At 54.5% G+C, this 16,230-nt stretch overlaps 7 protein-coding genes across 7 annotated transcripts; 3 read left to right on the top strand and 4 right to left on the bottom strand.

The window, feature by feature from the left end:
- Window positions 1-99: 99 nt before the first annotated feature.
- On the bottom strand, window positions 100-700 carry CC84DRAFT_1259712 (uncharacterized protein; the record flags this gene model as incomplete). The annotated part of the gene is made up of 1 exon (XM_018184933.1): window positions 100-700. One exon carries the CDS (start codon window positions 698-700, stop codon window positions 146-148), a length of 555 nt encoding a protein of 184 aa, XP_018036906.1. The 3' UTR covers window positions 100-145.
- Window positions 701-1,890: 1,190 nt separating this feature from the next.
- Window positions 1,891-2,859, bottom strand: CC84DRAFT_1187409 (ligninase LG6 precursor; the record flags this gene model as incomplete). Its single annotated transcript, XM_018180931.1, has 2 exons — window positions 1,891-2,085; window positions 2,149-2,859. 2 exons carry the CDS (start codon window positions 2,857-2,859, stop codon window positions 1,891-1,893), a joined length of 906 nt encoding a protein of 301 aa, XP_018036905.1.
- Window positions 2,860-4,590: 1,731 nt separating this feature from the next.
- Window positions 4,591-5,742, bottom strand: CC84DRAFT_1187408 (phosphoserine phosphatase serb; the record flags this gene model as incomplete). The annotated part of the gene is made up of 1 exon (XM_018180930.1): window positions 4,591-5,742. The coding sequence occupies one exon, from the start codon at window positions 5,740-5,742 to the stop codon at window positions 4,591-4,593; it is 1,152 nt and encodes a 383-aa protein (XP_018036904.1).
- Window positions 5,743-5,967: 225 nt separating this feature from the next.
- Window positions 5,968-7,555, top strand: CC84DRAFT_785695 (NAD(P)-binding protein). Its single transcript, XM_018187375.1, has one exon. The coding sequence runs from the start codon at window positions 6,193-6,195 to the stop codon at window positions 7,303-7,305; it is 1,113 nt and encodes a 370-aa protein (XP_018036903.1). The 5' UTR covers window positions 5,968-6,192; the 3' UTR covers window positions 7,306-7,555.
- A 250-nt stretch (window positions 7,556-7,805) lies between these two features.
- CC84DRAFT_1090519 (UDP-Glycosyltransferase/glycogen phosphorylase) lies at window positions 7,806-11,579 on the top strand (the record flags this gene model as incomplete). Its single annotated transcript, XM_018174358.1, has 5 exons — window positions 7,806-8,895; window positions 8,947-9,049; window positions 9,118-9,352; window positions 9,399-10,431; window positions 10,492-11,579. The coding sequence occupies 5 exons, from the start codon at window positions 7,806-7,808 to the stop codon at window positions 11,577-11,579; spliced, it is 3,549 nt and encodes a 1,182-aa protein (XP_018036902.1).
- Window positions 11,580-13,570: 1,991 nt separating this feature from the next.
- CC84DRAFT_786154 (uncharacterized protein) lies at window positions 13,571-14,349 on the top strand. The gene has a single exon (XM_018187378.1). It carries the CDS (start codon window positions 13,682-13,684, stop codon window positions 14,012-14,014), a length of 333 nt encoding a protein of 110 aa, XP_018036901.1. The 5' UTR covers window positions 13,571-13,681; the 3' UTR covers window positions 14,015-14,349.
- Window positions 14,350-14,506: 157 nt separating this feature from the next.
- CC84DRAFT_1187405 (eukaryotic translation initiation factor 2 subunit beta) lies at window positions 14,507-16,018 on the bottom strand (the record flags this gene model as incomplete). The annotated part of the gene is made up of 3 exons (XM_018180929.1): window positions 14,507-14,796; window positions 14,853-15,524; window positions 16,003-16,018. 3 exons carry the CDS (start codon window positions 16,016-16,018, stop codon window positions 14,507-14,509), a joined length of 978 nt encoding a protein of 325 aa, XP_018036900.1.
- Window positions 16,019-16,230: the final 212 nt, after the last annotated feature.

Genomic DNA, 16,230 nt, shown 5'->3' with positions numbered 1-16,230 from the left:
ACTGAATATCTATTACGATACCTTTATCCGATTCAGAGAGTTTACCAATGTTTGCGCTCCTGAAGATTTTCAAGAAACGATTGAACTCAAAGATATTCTGCGGTCTCCACGCCTAATACCATTGCGTTCTAACAACATGCTTCTGCTAAGGGTAAATCGAGTTTGGCGGAAGCTGCCAAATCTCATCCACATCCACGCGCGTCTTACAATCATACCAAAACCGTTGCACCGCCTCCTTCACCACCTTTCCCCCACTCGCAATACTGATCTTCTCAAACACACCCACCATCTCACGGTAGTCCATCCGATCTGCCACAACCAGCGCCCGAGCCGGACTTAGCAACTCACTCTTTCCATAATACTCGAGGACGAACTTCTCCGCGTGCACTTCCAGCGGGCCCACCTCCGCGAACGCGTCCTGTAGCGACTTCGACTTCGCGTCGGGGTGAGCCAGCCGCACAAACTCCACCTCAAAGGCAATCAACCTCAACATGGACTTTGTAGTCTCGCAGTACTTTGCCAGATCCGCCCAACCCGCATGGTCGCCCCGAACATGCACCTGAACATGCTGCAGATGCGCGAACGCGTTGTGGTTCGGCACCATATATGGGTACGCCAGGTTTTCGCCACATCCAAAGCCAATGCCGCCGAGACGGAAAGTGTTCTCGCCGTACCACATCTCGAGCGCGGCTTGCTTCATGTCGAACACAGCGTCTTTATAAGTGCAGGCGAGGAGGGCAGTGCAAGGTGCATGAAGCGGCCTGAAAGGTCATTAGTCTTGGAAGAGCGCGGGGGAGAGATGCAGTCCGAGACGGTGATGAGAGCCTTTGAAGGAATTGCGGGGGATGATAAGGATTTGGGAAAGGATCTTCATGCGGAGTTCGGCGGGGACGGAGGTCCAGCCGCGGAGGAAGGGGGAGAGATGGGGAGGCATAGGCTGGTCAACTGGAGGGAAGGCCATCTTGGACGGCTGAGGGGTTGACCTGCCTGGTGTGCTTGGGAGTTAGGGAAGTTTGGAGAGCTACATCCATATCGCCGCTGGGAAAGCTAATAGAGACTTGAAATACTGTGAATAGGTATCGCTGGCATAGTAAAACTTCCACTCGCCACCGTCGTGAAAAGCGGGCTGACGGGACTTCTAGGAGTTTCATCGCGTTCAACAGCCTGCTCAAAGAAATCATCGTGTATCCACATTCCAGACGCCCATAGTTTGAGATTCCTGGCTCTGAACAAGATAAGCTGAGATGATGAATTAAGATATAGCATTGTTATGAAGTACAGACAAACATCTAGCGTAAGTCTTCATTGGCCGGATTATCTCATCCACTGTAGCATCCACAATTCTCGATCAGAAAGTTACGCGAATTCTGCCTGGAATCCTTACTAGATCATAAGATGAGCTAATGGGACTCATGAAAGGATTCTGAGGTCCAGGACGCAACGATTTGCAACGAAGCGACAAGAGTTTCAACATTTGAAGGTGGAAAGGGTACCACTCTCAGCTAAATTGAAAGATCTGACACCGTTTGGACTAGAAGCTTGTCAGAAAAACTTCTCGCAAATAATTTGAAGACATATCATTCGCTGTCCTGGACCGCTGGGTGATGTCGCTCACAACGTTCGCCCATTCACTCAGAAGCATCGCAGCGGACCGCGCTAAACTGGTTTCGGCTAGTAGAGTACGCGGTCCGCGTCGCTCCGCGAACAGTGTGGTACCACGCTTTCGAGGGTTATATCAGGAATAAAGCAGATGAGAAGAGTAAATGTGAAGAAGCTTCCGCTACGATCTCCGCTGCCCACACGAAGGGTTCAACACCCTGCAAATTATTTCACATTACTTTTGTATCATGGTCGTACCTATGGTATTTACATTGTACGCGCGCAAGCTACTCAATGAAAAGCACCGGCTCCCATCGGCCTGCTCATGCCCTCGGCTCTCCTTCTCGACGAGCCAGGCAACGAGCTGGAGCAGTCGTTCAAGCTATCGACATCGTTCCCGACGACGACGAACCTATCCCATGCACTCGTGAACGCCGAAGCCCAAGCTCCCTGACTGTGTGCAAAGCGGTTCCACGAGCCCTCGGTCTGTTCATATAATTAGTATCTATCCTGGTAGTAGGCTAAAGCAAAGGGGGCAAAGCAGCATACCGAAGAATCATTCGTCATCCGCCTATCACTCGAGAAGCTATACGGCGCGGTCCCCGCCTTTGTCTCACTGTAGAACTTGACATCCCACTTGCTCGGCGTGCTGTCTAGCGCCTTACCCGCCTGGCTCGGATCGTCAAACGACTGGGTGCCAGCAGTGTGCGAGCCCACCAGCGCAACCACATCGTTCGCGCTCATGCCGACAGCCGCAAACTTGCCTAAGATGCTGTCGATGGGGTCCTTAGTGGCAGGCACCTGACCCTCCTCCGCGGGCGTGCTGCTGTCTGTGCGTCCTACGAGTGCCTTTACGCGGGGCCCGAGAGGGCACACGGCGATGGCGACGGCGGCGGCAAACTGGATCATGTCTGCGGTGCCGACGCTGTACTGCTTTGCCTTTTCAGCCAGGAGCGCACAGGTTGCTGTGAGACCAGCGTTTTCAGAGCGGCCGCATTCATCGCCTAGGATGAGCGAACCGTCGCAGCCATTGTTGATGCAGTCGTGGAAGGGGGCACGGATGGCGCCACGGGCGGCTGGGCCGCAGCCTTGGAAGGTGGTGCCTAGGTCGGAGGCGACTCTGGACCAGGTGGAGCAGTCGGTAGAGGAGGAGCTGCCGGAGGAGGAAGAGCTTGAGGATGAGGAGGTGCTTGATCTTCCGCCACCACCTGCAGCGGCCGCGGCGCCCAGCGTAAACAGAATGGCGCTTTGGAAAAGCATTCTGACGTTTTGTCACAGAAAGAACGAAATCAACAATGAAAAGTGTACGAAAGTGGTTGCAGAATGCGCTGCGTTGCGGAGCAGAATCCGTGTCAGCCCTTCGTCTTATATCTCACTGTGTAGGAAAGACTCTCTTTACTCGGGTTAGCCTAAGCTATCAAGCTTTGAGGTGCTAATTCCGGCCCCTCTGTGACCTGGCGAAGTTGAGAAGTGCCTGACGCATAGTGCATCGCTGAACATCTGCACTAGTTCATGAGATAGAGATGTCAGCTGTTGATGTGGCGTTCGCTTGCAGCCGGAGATGTATCCGAACCGAAGCACTCTTTGGTACAACCGTGATGGGGGAGGCTTAGATAAAGCACTAGGTGAGGTTCATTCCATTCAGACAAGACTGGTGAATGGTCGCGATAGCTCTTGGGTAGCTTCAGGGCGAACCAAACGACGGATGTTACCGAGACGGAAGGTAGAGCATCTCTATCGATAGGTTTGACGTGGTGGGGTTTTTTCGCGGTCAAAATGGTATCGTTGAAGTTACGCCAATCGATGATCGCCCGCCAAGCAAGTGCTTATTCTAACACTACCGGCGCTGCAAGTCGTAAAGCCGTTGCCTCCACAATTTTCTAGGGCTGATAGTAAATGTTGATCCTGACGTCCAAATGTTTAGTCATGCGAAACTGATGGTGCGTGATTGGCAGGCCGCCCATACATGAGCAAAGCTGGGTATTCACGAGTATGACTCGGAGCTTCCGAACTGGTGGTAAGTAATCGCGCGAGCACGTCCGAGGGAAAGGCTTGACTCGGCTCATGAACTTGGCGGCTTATATCGAATCTCGCAGTCTGAACTCGCGAATTGTGTCGCGCTTGCGGTGGCGAGCGATCCGAGGAGGGAACCTTTTGGGACCGGTCGGACTGCTCCTGCTGCATGTCCGACATTCTAAGCGTAGATGCGGAGATGTCAAACTATTGATGGGACCCACTCTTAGCTTTCCATTGTTACCGATAGAGCGATCAACACTTTCAAGCTCATGTTGGTTGCTTCTGGCTCGTGAATGCGGGTCTAGAATTGTTCGCGTATCGCACTGTGTGAAAAAAAAAAAAATGCGGGTGGGCTCGTATTGATGGAGTGGGGCTCTGAACGCACTTGATAGCTTTGTCCGAAAGCTAGTGGCGACGATACTGTTGTGTGGAGTAGTAGTTGTAATAAATACACTTCGGGCTATCTGGGGCTAGAAACAATATCCGAACATCGACTGTTAATGATAAACAGAGATTACTTAGAAAGTGTCTCCACGGCATGCAAAAGGGAACCGAAATGGCTTTGTTGATGCACCGCTCCGGGCGAAGCCGCGATTTCTAAAGGAAGTTTGACAATACGTTGGTTCGCTATGTGGCCATTTTATGCCTCAGACAAGAATTGAATTCAGTGTGATAAGGTATTGTGGTGCATACAGTCAGTTTAATGCCAAAAGGCCATGCGAGAAACAAGAAAGGATTAAAAGTGAACAAAATCGACATGTTGGGTATAATCTCTATATGTATGGGGATACAGTCAATAAACGTCGCAACGCTATCGTTCATTTAACCGCCCGATCTAACGAGAGTGTCGACGTGGTGTTGGAGGCGCCTGTCAAGGTTCTGGTTTGTATCGTCAAGCTCCTCGACCTTCCGCTTGAGACTTTCGTCTTCTTGTTGAGGGTGGGCCAGCTGGTAGGAGCAAGACGGTACAGAATATTAAGCTAGCTGCGTGTTATCCAACAGGATCTCCTGCTCTTCCTTCGATATGCCAAAGAGGTACAGAACATCCAGCATGCTCTTCGAGTTGAGCCGTGCTGGAGCCTGCATTTGCACCTTGGGCTTCGCGTGGAACGCGACACCCAAGCCCGCGACACCCATCATAGGGAGATCATTGGCGCCGTCCCCGATACAGACAACCTGATCCAGCAGTATGCCCTCTTTCTCAGCAATCTCTAGGACGTGCTGGCGCTTCTTCTCCGCGTGGACGATTTCGCCGGTCAACTCGCCAGTGAGTTCCTTTCCGTCATCGGAGACGACTAGATGGTTTGCGAATGCATAGTCCAGGCCCAGCTTCTGTCCCATCCACCCGGTCAACGGCGTGAAGCCTCCACTAAGGACTGCAGTCTTGAAGCCCAAGCGCTTCAGCGCAGTAATGAGCTCCGAGACGCCCTCATTCAGTGTGATGCACAGCTTCAGCGTCTCCCACACACTGCTCGGCACTCCCTTGAGCAGCTTGCACCTTGCCCGCAGACTTGCCTCAAAGTCCAGCTCGCCGTTCATAGCCGCTGCAGTAATAGCAGAGACCTGGTCTTCGACACCGATGAGGGCGGCGATTAGGTCAATGACTTCTTGCTGGATGAGTGTCGAGTCCATATCGAAGACTGCGAGGCGCTTGTACCGCCTATGCACGGTATCTGCCTGCCAGACAATTTCGAGGTTCCATTCGCGCTCAAAGCGACTAACCAGCTCGTTGCGTCGCAGTGTTTCCAGGTCGGCGCCCGCGGCTGGAAAGCGTACCTCTACCACCCTCGCCAGCTTCTCTTCAGAGAGTTGCCTGGATGTGATAGCCGATTCCTGTATGCCGGGGATTATGTTGCGCAGCAGCACAAAGAAGTCGGTCAGGCATGACTGGCTAATGTAGCTGCCGTAGAGGTGATCGAGCGGGTTGGGACCGGGCGTGGGGGGTTCTAGCGGGTATGCGTCCAGGTTGTCTGTGGGAGCCGCGCCATCCCTCAGTGCTTCGAGCGAGGCAGGTGCGAGCGCATCGGTAGGCGACCGTGGTGAAGCGTCGGGGTGCGGGAAGAAGTGGGGCTGGTTGGACTTGTAGAAGAGCGTCGCGATGAGGTGGCTGGGGCTGGAATGCGCCATTGCGGGGTTGGCAAGCGCGACCGGCACCGTGGGAGTGCAATTGGAACAAAATGAGAGCTGGAAGGGAGATTTTTGAAAAGCTTCGCAAGGCGCAGGGCTGGGTTGGCGGGGCTAGGTTGGCGGGGTCGACGATCGGGAACTCAAAACCCTGCAGATCGGCTGACTAGTCCCCGAGCACGGCGTCGGGACTGAGCAAGTCTTTGTACTCGAGCACGCATCCGACGAAAGTGTCGCAGTGTATCGTTGTTCACCCTTGATTTGGGGTCAAAGCGGATCAGCTCGAAAGCGACGCACCACTGGAGGCATTCTCCGCAGAGAGCGAGCTCCTTCCAACTGGCACGACCCGCACTTGCCATTGCAAGCGAACAGTGGCTTGGAATACGGCCGTAGTCAGTTTGGCCTTTAAAGACACGACATCTGCTTGCATCACACCTCATCCTCCGTACCGTCATGGCCACGAGTTCGACCGGCCTCACTGGCCTCAGCGCCTACATAAAGCAGTCACCTCCACTTGACTTTTCCATCCCGTTTGAGGACACTTGGGTCAAAGACAGAACCATCGTCGTCACTGGAGGCGCCAGCGGCTTCGGAGCAGGGTTCGTGCGGAGATGGGCAACGAACGGGGCTGTGGTGGTCATTGGGGACGTCAACGTCGAAAAGGGCGATGCACTTGCCAAAGCCATCCGGAAAGAGACGGGACGCGAGAGCGCTGCCCATTTTGTTCACTGCGATGTAACAGACTGGCAGTCCCAGGTCAACCTCTTCAAAGAGGCGGTAAGGTTGAGTCCTCACGGTGGCATTGACACGGTCGTCGCGAATGCCGGCATCCAGGCAAAGGATAGACTACAGGAGCCCGGAGACCTCAGCGCAGCCGAACCTCAATCGCCCAATTTCGCGACCATGGATGTGAACGTCACGGGCGTGCTGTACACGACGCATCTAGCATATTACTGGTTGCCCAAGAACCCCGGGTCTAAGCCCTGTAACATGAACTCAGTGCCAGACAAGCAAAGAAGAGATAGAAGTCTCATACTGCTGGGCAGCGTAGCGAGTTTGGCCCCGATTGCAGCAGCGCCGCTCTACGGGACGAGCAAGCACGCCGTTCTCGGACTGTTTCGTTCTCTAAGAGCAACCTCGCACATGGAGGGCATCCGGGTCAACATCGTCCTGCCCTACTTCATCGACACGGCCATTGTGCCTCCAGTGGCAAAGTTGTTGCTTGCAGGAGGCGCCATGGGCAAGGTCGAGGACGTTGTGGAGGCAGCTACAAGATTAGTAGCCGACACGCGCATCGTCGGTCGCGGTATCGTTGTTGGGCCGAAGGTGACGGTCAAGCAGGACGACACTGGCGAGTTCAAGCTAGTCACAAAAGGGACCGAGGGTTCGACCGAGACGGCGCTCTGGGAGCCGTACGCCGACGACTGGGAAGAGGTGGATGCCTTTGGTCGACGGGTCGTCAAGATACTGAATGCCGTCGAGCAAGCGCGTGGATGGTACGGCTGGATCACCGACGTTGTGAAGCTCGCAGGCCACAGGCTCTTTGGGGTTGGAGGCGGCTCGTGAGAGGTGCACGCTACACGCTTCTCGAACGCGCCGAAGCGTCAGCGGTCCTTGCCGTCGATCGCGCTGGTGGAGCATCGTCTCGCATCGCCGTGCCCAGACGCGCGCTCAAGAGACTATTTCGAGAAGACTTCGACATGGACATCCAGAATAGGAAATGGCGAGAGTCGTTCGGGCGACGCTCTGCTTGGGGGTGACGTCACATGGCCACGCTCGGACGTTTTGCGGGAGCTAAGGCGGGAATCGGCATGGGTGCCATCCTGAAAGTGCTGTTGGCGACTGGACAGCGCGTCGGTGACGGAACCTCTGTTGACGTCGCGCGACAATTTGCCTGTGCGCCGTCTGCCACTGGGTTCTGCATCGCTGCTGCTGCCATATTTCGAAATTCCCCATACTGATTCCCATGTCCCATTCTTTTTGCATGTAAAGCATTGCATCATTGCGTGATACCCACAGTTGGACCCTATTCTACATCGCTTGCTACACAACGCATCGAGGCCGTCATGGCTTCCTACGGCCAAACTCAATCGCCGCCACTGCCCACCGCGGTCCATCTTCACGAACCGGAGTTTCCTTCGCCGCCAGTGGAGCGGAACGGCCGGCAACATGGCACCGTGCCTGCTGCGACCGACTTCGCACCGTTGTGCCCAGCGCCCGACAAGACGGGTTCGATACACGCCGCCCACCTGCCCACTCCGCGATCAGCCACACCGCCGCCTCCGAGGCATTCTGTAGAAGAAAGCTCCTCGCGACCGTCGATGCAGAAATCCGCGACCGAGCGTCCACAGCCTGTGGTGAAGACACACCAAGAGCTGAAGCGGGCAGGAACCGCGCAGGATATGACTCTGCATATGCATAGGCCGAAAACGTTGACCTTCGATCCCTACGATTCCGACTCAGACTCGTCGAGCGATTCTGACCAGGATGACCCAGCCGGGAGGCGGCTCAGCGGAACACGAACGAACCGCCGGAAGACGTCGAGCTCTCGTCCATTCTCAAAACTCAAGTTCAGCAACGATCATTTCCATACGAAGGGCAAAGTCTCTAGAAAAGACGGACGGTTGAAGTTGTCGATTGGCGAGACGTTGAACAGCGGATACTTTGCGAAGACGCTGGGTGCCGGGCTGAAGAAGCATTTCGCCGGTGCTGAGGAGCTCCAAAATGGCGCCCATGCCCCAGTCTCCCACGCCAAGATTGCGCCCGATGACGATCCTATGGAGGACCCCCAGCGACGAGTCCGCCTCAATATTGTAATCATTGTTATTGGTTCTCGTGGAGACATCCAACCGTTTCTGCGGATAGGGAAAATCCTAAAGGAGGACTATGGCCACCGTGTTCGCATAGCCACCCACCCTGCTTTCAAGTCCTTTATCGAGAACGATACTGGTTTGGAGTTCTTCTCCATTGGAGGAGATCCCTCCGAACTGATGGCCTTCATGGTGAAGAACCCAGGCTTGATTCCCAATTTGGAGACGGTCAGGGAGGGTGAGATTGGGAGGAGACGAGCCGCCATGTTTGAGATGTTCGAAGGCATGTGGCGAGCCTGCATCAATGCGACTGATGACGAGAACGACCATGCTAATCTTAAAATGAGTGAGTTGACGGAAGACGGCATTTTCAAAACAAGATCTAATCGTAGCGCAGTGGGTGGTGCCCATCCATTCATTTGCGACGCCATCATTGCCAACCCACCAAGCTTTGCACCACCTCACATCGCCGAGCGGCTGGGCGTGCCTCTGCACATGATGTTCACGTAAGACTACATGCCCCACAGTTCTCCATGATACCAGAACGTTTCCGCTGACCTATGCCAAGCTTCCCTTACACACCAACTGTCCAGTTCCCACACCCGCTAGCGAACATCCAAAATAGCAATGTCGATGCTAAGTACACTAACTTTATGAGCTACCCGCTGGTGGAGATGATGACCTGGCAAGGTCTTGGTGATCTGATCAATCGTTTTAGGAGCAGAACGCTGCATCTGGACGAGGTGAGCACGCTCTGGGCTCCAGGACAGTTGTTTCGCATGAAGGTGCCCTACACATACATGGTACGTTGCATTCAACCCAAAGGTGACTCAGCTAACACTTAGGTAGTGGTCACCGGGTCTTGTTCCTAAGCCTAAGGATTGGGGTCCAGAAATCGATATAGCAGGTTTTGTTTTCCTCGACCTAGCATCCTCGTTCAAACCGCCGGAAGATCTCCAGAGGTTCCTCGATGCGGGCGAGCCACCGGTTTACATTGGCTTCGGATCTATCGTTGTCGACGACCCTGATGAATTCACCAAGCTCATCTTCAAAGCCGTCGAGATAGCTGGTGTCCGCGCCCTTGTATCCAAGGGATGGGGCGGCTTCGGTCACAACTCGTCAGCACCGGACAACATTTTCATGCTTGAAAACACCCCACACGATTGGTTGTTTCCAAAGGTATCTGCAGTAGTGCATCACGGCGGTGCCGGCACTACCGCCATCGGCTTGAAATGCGCCAAACCGACAATGATCGTGCCATTCTTCGGCGACCAACCGTTCTGGGGGGCTATGGTGTCTAAAGCGAAAGCTGGAGCACACGATTGTATTCCCTACAAACAGCTCACGGCGGAACGTTTGGCTGAGGGCATAAAGCAATGTTTGACGGATGAGGCGAAGCAGAACGTGCAGAAGATCGCAGACAGTATCGACAAAGAAGGTGATGGCGCCCTCAATGCTGTGCGTTCCTTCCACCGCAGCTTGCCTTTGAGCGAAGGAGGCACCATGCGCTGCTCGCTTCTTCCAAATAATGCTGCTGCGTGGCGACTGAAGAACACCTCTATTCGTCTGTGCCCAGTAGCTGCGGAGCTGTTGGTTGAGTGGAAGAAGATCAAGTGGAATGAGCTCAGGCTGTTGAGGCAGTACGAGTGGAACGACTTTGGGGGTCCAGGCGAGCCGGTCACCGGTATCTGGGGCGCAATCGTCGACACGGTGGGAGAGGTCGCTATGGGAATGGGCGGTGTGCCATACAACATGGCAAAGAGCGTAAAAACGAGGGAGCGGTACTACGAAAAGAAGTATAAGGTCCACAAGCGCCACAAACAGCGGCAACACCAACAGGCCACCCTCGACCGCGCGAACAAAGAGTACGATGAAGCAAAGAGTTCGGAAGACCATGCTACCAAGGACGGCGTGAACACTGTTCCCCAATGCACCAACGGAGATACGAATGGCGCCCTCCAAACGAGCAGACCCAAGCCCAGTGAAAGGCAAGAATCGTACCTATCAAACATAACGGAGCCAGACGACATCCTCGCCGTAGAGTTTGCCCGCGAAGCCGAAACCGGCCTCCGCAAAACCGGCGGCGCCATCCTTCGCTTCCCAATGCGCATCCACCTCGCGCTCGCGCAGGGCTTCCACAATGCACCCCGCCTCTACGGCGACACCACCGTGCGCCGGATCCCGCGCATCACAGGCGTACATTCAGGCATCCGCGCAGGCCGCGACGAGCTCGTGTACGGGATTCGCGACGGCGTGAGCGGGCTCTGGATGCAGCCTATCCGCGGCGCGAAGGAGGGCGGCGCGATGGGATTCGCCCGGGGGCTGGGGATTGGGTTTGGTGGGTTTATCCTCAAGGATGTATGTGCGCTTGTTGGGCCTGGCGCATATCTTCTCAAGGGCTGCGACGAGGAATATCTCAAGAAATACCAGCCCACGCACTTCATCCGGCGCGCGCGCATTCTGCAGGGCCGCAAGGAAGTCGCTGGGCTCGCACATGCATCCGACCGGGCGTCAAAAGCGGGTGCTACAAAGCAGCGTGCTGAGGAGCGGAGAGCGGAAAAGGCCAAGAGATGGGACGTTGAGAAGCAGGTGAGCACGCAGTGGAAGATGTTGCAGCCGCAGATTCGCGAGGAGAGGAAACACACGCGGAGCGGGATCCAGGCGGCGCTGCTGGGGCAGCCGAAGATGAAGGATGGCACGCCCGTGCCGAGGAAGGAGAGGAAGAGTATGCAGGCGGAGCGGGAGAAGGCGAGGGAGGAGGGACTCAGCAAGGCACGGACGCAGCCTGTGAAGCCTGCGGATGGGGACGTAGAGGTGGAGGCTGGGCCTGATGTTCCGCGAGCTGAGACTGCGCCCGTTGCGCTGGAAAGGTATAAAGAGAAAGGCGCGAAGAAGAAGAGGTGGCGCTTTGATTCCCCGCATGAGCATGAGAAGCGCGAGGCGAAGGACGCGGCGCTCAACAGCGACACTGTGCCTAATGGCGGCGCGGGCTTCGTCAACGGGGACGTGGGCAGTGTGAGGGCTTTGTAGGTCATTTCATAGCGTGGCATTGCGTTTTGTGGGCTTGAGCTGGACTGGATTTCATATGAGCGATACCCTGGGTTTTCAATGGCATTTCTCGTCTGGTGCATGGTTTGGATTGCGTGGTGTGTTGTGTCATGGTCGTGAATGTGATGATGGTGATGGTTGGATACACGATGCCCTGGGCTCTATTCCCTTCGATACCGGTACTGGAGGGATGGAGAGGGCAAGGTACATATGCTTTGTCCACGTGAAGGGGAGAGTCATTGCAGAGGGAACTAAGGATACGTCATGTTCAAGCAAGCGCGGATCCCTTTTCAAGCCATGTTCCTTTCTCCTGGCCTGACTTTTCGTAAGCTACGTAGCAGCTCAGTCGTTACTGTAGAAGTTGAAGTGATACAACGAAGTTGATCTATTCAAGGTTCCAGAGCTATGAAATATACGCCTAGAGGTTTACCGTTCGCCGCGGCCGACATCCCGCATGCCGCGTAATAGACAACTGACGATATTTTCAGGCTTTCAACAACCCTCAGGTAGTTTTGCTACCAAGGGTAAATGTGCTAGGGCTTTAGTACTATGCAAAAAGATAAGGTTTCGCAACTCAATCTCTGTAAGTGCTCTCAGTCTATATCATTTCTTTGCTTGATTACGACAGTAGAGACACTGTACAAGATCAACTTCGAGTCCGAACGATTCCCGAGTAGCGACCGATCTATGACGGAACGATGCCCTCTTGTCATTCGACTGTGCTTTCAAGGTGAAGTCGCGTCGGGTCCCTTCCAGGTGCCAACACCAAAGGCCTCCACTCTCGTGCCCGTCAGCACTGCACTGTTCGCTCCCATCAGTCCCTACTATGTGCAGCGGACCAATTCCTTTGTGAGCGCAATGCGCTGGGGTATGAAGGTCTGCGGTTTCTCGGGAACTTGGCCATGGGCAAGTGCGGATTCTCGAACCTAGACATCTCCGGATAATCATGGACATCCGAGTCCCTGATTACACTCAAAGAAGCGCCAGAGCCTTAAATGGTCCTGGTGCTCGAATGCGTCGGAGCGGTTGTTTTAAAGTTGAGTGGGACTGCATTGACGACTGCAAATACTGTAAAACGTGGGGCTGCCTTGAAAAGGGAGTTTCGGAAACGCGTAGTCTTCCGGCTTCCTGCCCCAACCCCAGTCACATAAGTCTGAATGATGTTGCAAGACATTCGGCCACCTCTTATCCTGGCATCTTGAACGTGGCTAGATCCTCTACCTAAGCCACACAGCCTATTAGCGGAGCAACGACGATAGCTTTAACTGGCCGGCGAGCGAATTGCGATTGTATATGGAGGGGTGGTCTGATTTTCATTTGCGATACTCAAGGTGTAATGCTGTAGAAACACGGCGGTCTTCCTCATATCAATACTAGGGAGCAGTTCATGTGTTTGTACGAGTGGGAAGACTTGATACACATGAAATATCGCAAACTAGGCGTTTCTTGTTGCTGCTGTTATTCTCGCCGGTACGGATACATATCCCATCTGGAAAGTACCAACCTCCCAATGCATTCGGACCTTGGACCCATCCACGAAGATCAGGCTCGTGAATACTTGTTCACGGTGAGGCTAAAGCTAGTTCATGTCTCTCAGCCTTTCAAAGACTGAAGGGCGAGGCCAGAATGATCATCTGACGCTGTGGCTGCGCTGTTTGTGGCTGTTTAATGAACATAATTCAACATCAAGTGACTCAGGTATCTTAGTGAGTATGTCTGGAATTACGCACTTCGTTGGCTGCATTCACCTTTGATTGAACACAGGCGTCTACAACCTGATGAGTGGATGTTAGCATCTTCCTGTAGTTTGAGAGCTTAGGAAGATACGAGATCTCTTCTCTAGCGCCATGATGAGGATGCATTGATGTTTCTCCGCTTACAGACCTCGAGAGTTAAATTACTTCATATCGAACAAGTGAATCCGGTATGATGGGAAGCTGCATCGGACCGGGGGAAATAACTGTACATGACAAGTTGTAAGAGTAGACGAACGCTCCAACTTCGCTGCGTATATCCACTTCACTGACGCGCGAGAAATAAAGGACTACGACATAGATCACGTCGTCACGCGTCTCGCACAGATTATGGCGCTGTGGGATGACAGTGTCGAGCAGAAATACGTGTTCCGGAGCCTGCGCAAGATGGTCCTTTCGAACGCCGCGCAGATCACCAATATCATATGCATTGGCCATGGCAGCTTACGCCGGAGCCCCGACTCTATGATGCAGCACATCGCGGTTGGTTCGATCGCCAAAGAGCTCTCCCGTCTCTACGAGGAGCTGGGAAAGCCGCTGCAGGAGCAGATCACTATACTCGCGCAAGACCCGTCCTACACCGAGAACGACAAGGACCTGCTGGCGCGCCTTCCTGTACCTGTATATGCTTGTTTGTTCGCGATGGTTCTCATGGCTACGTAAAACTTAGGTGCTGAACATTACCTCCATCGGCGGTGAGCTTTTACGTTTTCGGCTTGTTGCTTGCTTCGCCAGCGCCTAAATTGTATGTGCCGATTGTTTTGGTAGTAATGTGGTGCTCTAGTCAAAGGCGCAAAGATCTGTTTGACTTCATAATGCGTGGAGTTTCTATAGTGATTGGACACAAATCAGCGTTCTTGGTATTATAAAGCTGAGCACCCAATCACGAAACCCGCAGAAGAAAGGAACTATTGCCACGTCAACGCGTTTCTATTTTTCGTGCTTGCTGTAGGTACATGAAAACAGCATGTGCCTCCTAATGAACCCAACCAGTGGCTGTTATGCCCATTTTATCGTCTCCCAGGAAAACCCTAAGCCCAAATCCACGTCACACATTGAGCACGTTCGCATGATAGCACCCCCGAATGTAACCTGGCCAGCCAATCGAGCCCCAGAAACAAAACACGGAAATGCCCAAAAACATCAGCCAACCATCTAACCCTGCTGTCTCCTTCGCTTGCCGACCTGGGCCGAGAAACCAGTCTTGATGGCCGAAACGGATCGTCGCGAACCGCACGAGTTGCAGGTGACGAAGTAGAGACGGTTCTCTCCCTTCGTGAGGTCGGAGTCGGGCGAGCGGCACGTCTTGCAGGAGACGTATTCGACGATGTAGCGACGGAGAACGTTCTCGATTTGCTTCTGCTGGAAGCGACCCTTGATGACAAGGCGGCGCGAACCGTCGACGGAACCGGAGGTACCCAATTCAGCGAACAAGAATTGTGTGACTAAGAACATGTCAGAAATGGTCGCGAAGAGGAAGAGAGAGAGAGGAGATACATACCGTGCTCGTCTGTACGCTTCATGCGCTTGCAGATCTCGCTGATGTTGGCGAAGATGGTCTTCTTGTTGCCTTCGCGCAGACACTGCGGGGGCGGGATCTTGTAGCTCTTTGAGCCCGACGAGGCGAGGTCGGGGTGCTGCGAGTGCAGCAGGGTGAAGAAGCGGTTGAGCAGCATATTGTAGGGGATCTCCTTGGTCTGGTCGTGCGCCCAGATGCCGGTGCCCTTCATCATGTCGCCCTCTTCGATCTGCTCTTCTTCGGGCTCCTCTTTGTCCTCCTCCTTCTCGTCGCCCACCTTGGCCGCGAGCTGTGCCTCGAAGTCGTCCGTGTCCGCCTTGGGCTTCTTGCTCTTCTTCTTCTTCTTGAGGCCAGAAAGCACGTCCTCGGCGTCGTCACCCTCGGTCTCGGTCTTGGGCTTCTTCTTCTTCTTTTTGTTGAGGCCGGCGAACATGTCGGTCACCTCGTCGACTGCCTTGTCCTCGCCTGCCATGTGTGCGTCAGCATCGTTGTTCGCGGAATCGTCACGTTTGAGAGACGTACCCGCGGTGTGCGACGCTGCGCTCTCCTTGTCACCGTTCATGGCGGCGGATTCTGTGACCTGGCCGTCGCTGTCGACGATGGTGGTGTTGTTTTCGAAAGCAACGGATTTGCGGGGTTTCCGCTCGGCGGATTCTACCTGATGGGGCGTGTCAGCTGCGCTCTGGGCGTTTGTGTCGCTTGCAGCAGTCGCAAAGCGTGCGCTTAATGCGGGAGAGGTGTTCGTGGGGTTGATGTGTGAAGTGGAGAATTCGAGGGTGCGCGGGGCAGGCTCGTGACGTACATCAGCCATGATTGCGGTTGCGGAGACGTCTGCAGCAGTGAAAGCTGGATTCCTTGTCGTGGTAGCTGCGTTCTGTAGTCGTGTCGGACGTTGTAGTGGAGTGCACACACCGCCGTGGGGTGGGATGTTCTTTTTGCCGCAGCGCATCGGTGGACGGAGTCATACTTACCTAAGCCGTGACTCAGGTGGATTCGGCTGCTGATTGGCTGCGCTGCCACCGACGCAATGCGATGGCAGCGCAACCGAGAAGCCGCCCGCAACTTCCATCACCAGCAGCTCGACACCCCTGCCAATGCTTACACGATAGCCCGTATCCGCCCTGCCGATCGCCTGCAACCGCCGCCATGTCCCTGTCGAACAGTCAGAGTTTCTTCGAGCCGCCGCCTAGCGATTCCGGTGACGAGGTCAACTCGCTGCCCTCCTCCACCACCGGCTCCTCGGTCGATGATGACGAATACGTGTCGGATGCGGAGCGAGAATGGAGGGAGTCGCTGCAACAAATTGAGTTGCTGTTGACTATGGTGCTGGTTCCCTACGTGGGGAAGTACTTCGGGCGGA

Source organism: Paraphaeosphaeria sporulosa (genome assembly GCF_001642045.1).
Source record: "Paraphaeosphaeria sporulosa strain AP3s5-JAC2a unplaced genomic scaffold CC84scaffold_5, whole genome shotgun sequence".
Taxonomy (NCBI): Eukaryota; Fungi; Ascomycota; class Dothideomycetes; order Pleosporales; family Didymosphaeriaceae; genus Paraphaeosphaeria; species Paraphaeosphaeria sporulosa.
Note: the sequence above shows the minus strand (reverse complement) of the source record. Positions and strands in the feature narration are given on the sequence as shown.

What these genes read in the sequence shown, in the direction of transcription:
- CC84DRAFT_785695 (XM_018187375.1), top strand. Translation starts at nt 6,193, where the DNA reads ATGGCCACGAGTTCGACCGGCCTCACTGGCCTCAGCGCCTACATAAAG.
- CC84DRAFT_786154 (XM_018187378.1), top strand. Translation starts at nt 13,682, where the DNA reads ATGGCGCTGTGGGATGACAGTGTCGAGCAGAAATACGTGTTCCGGAGC.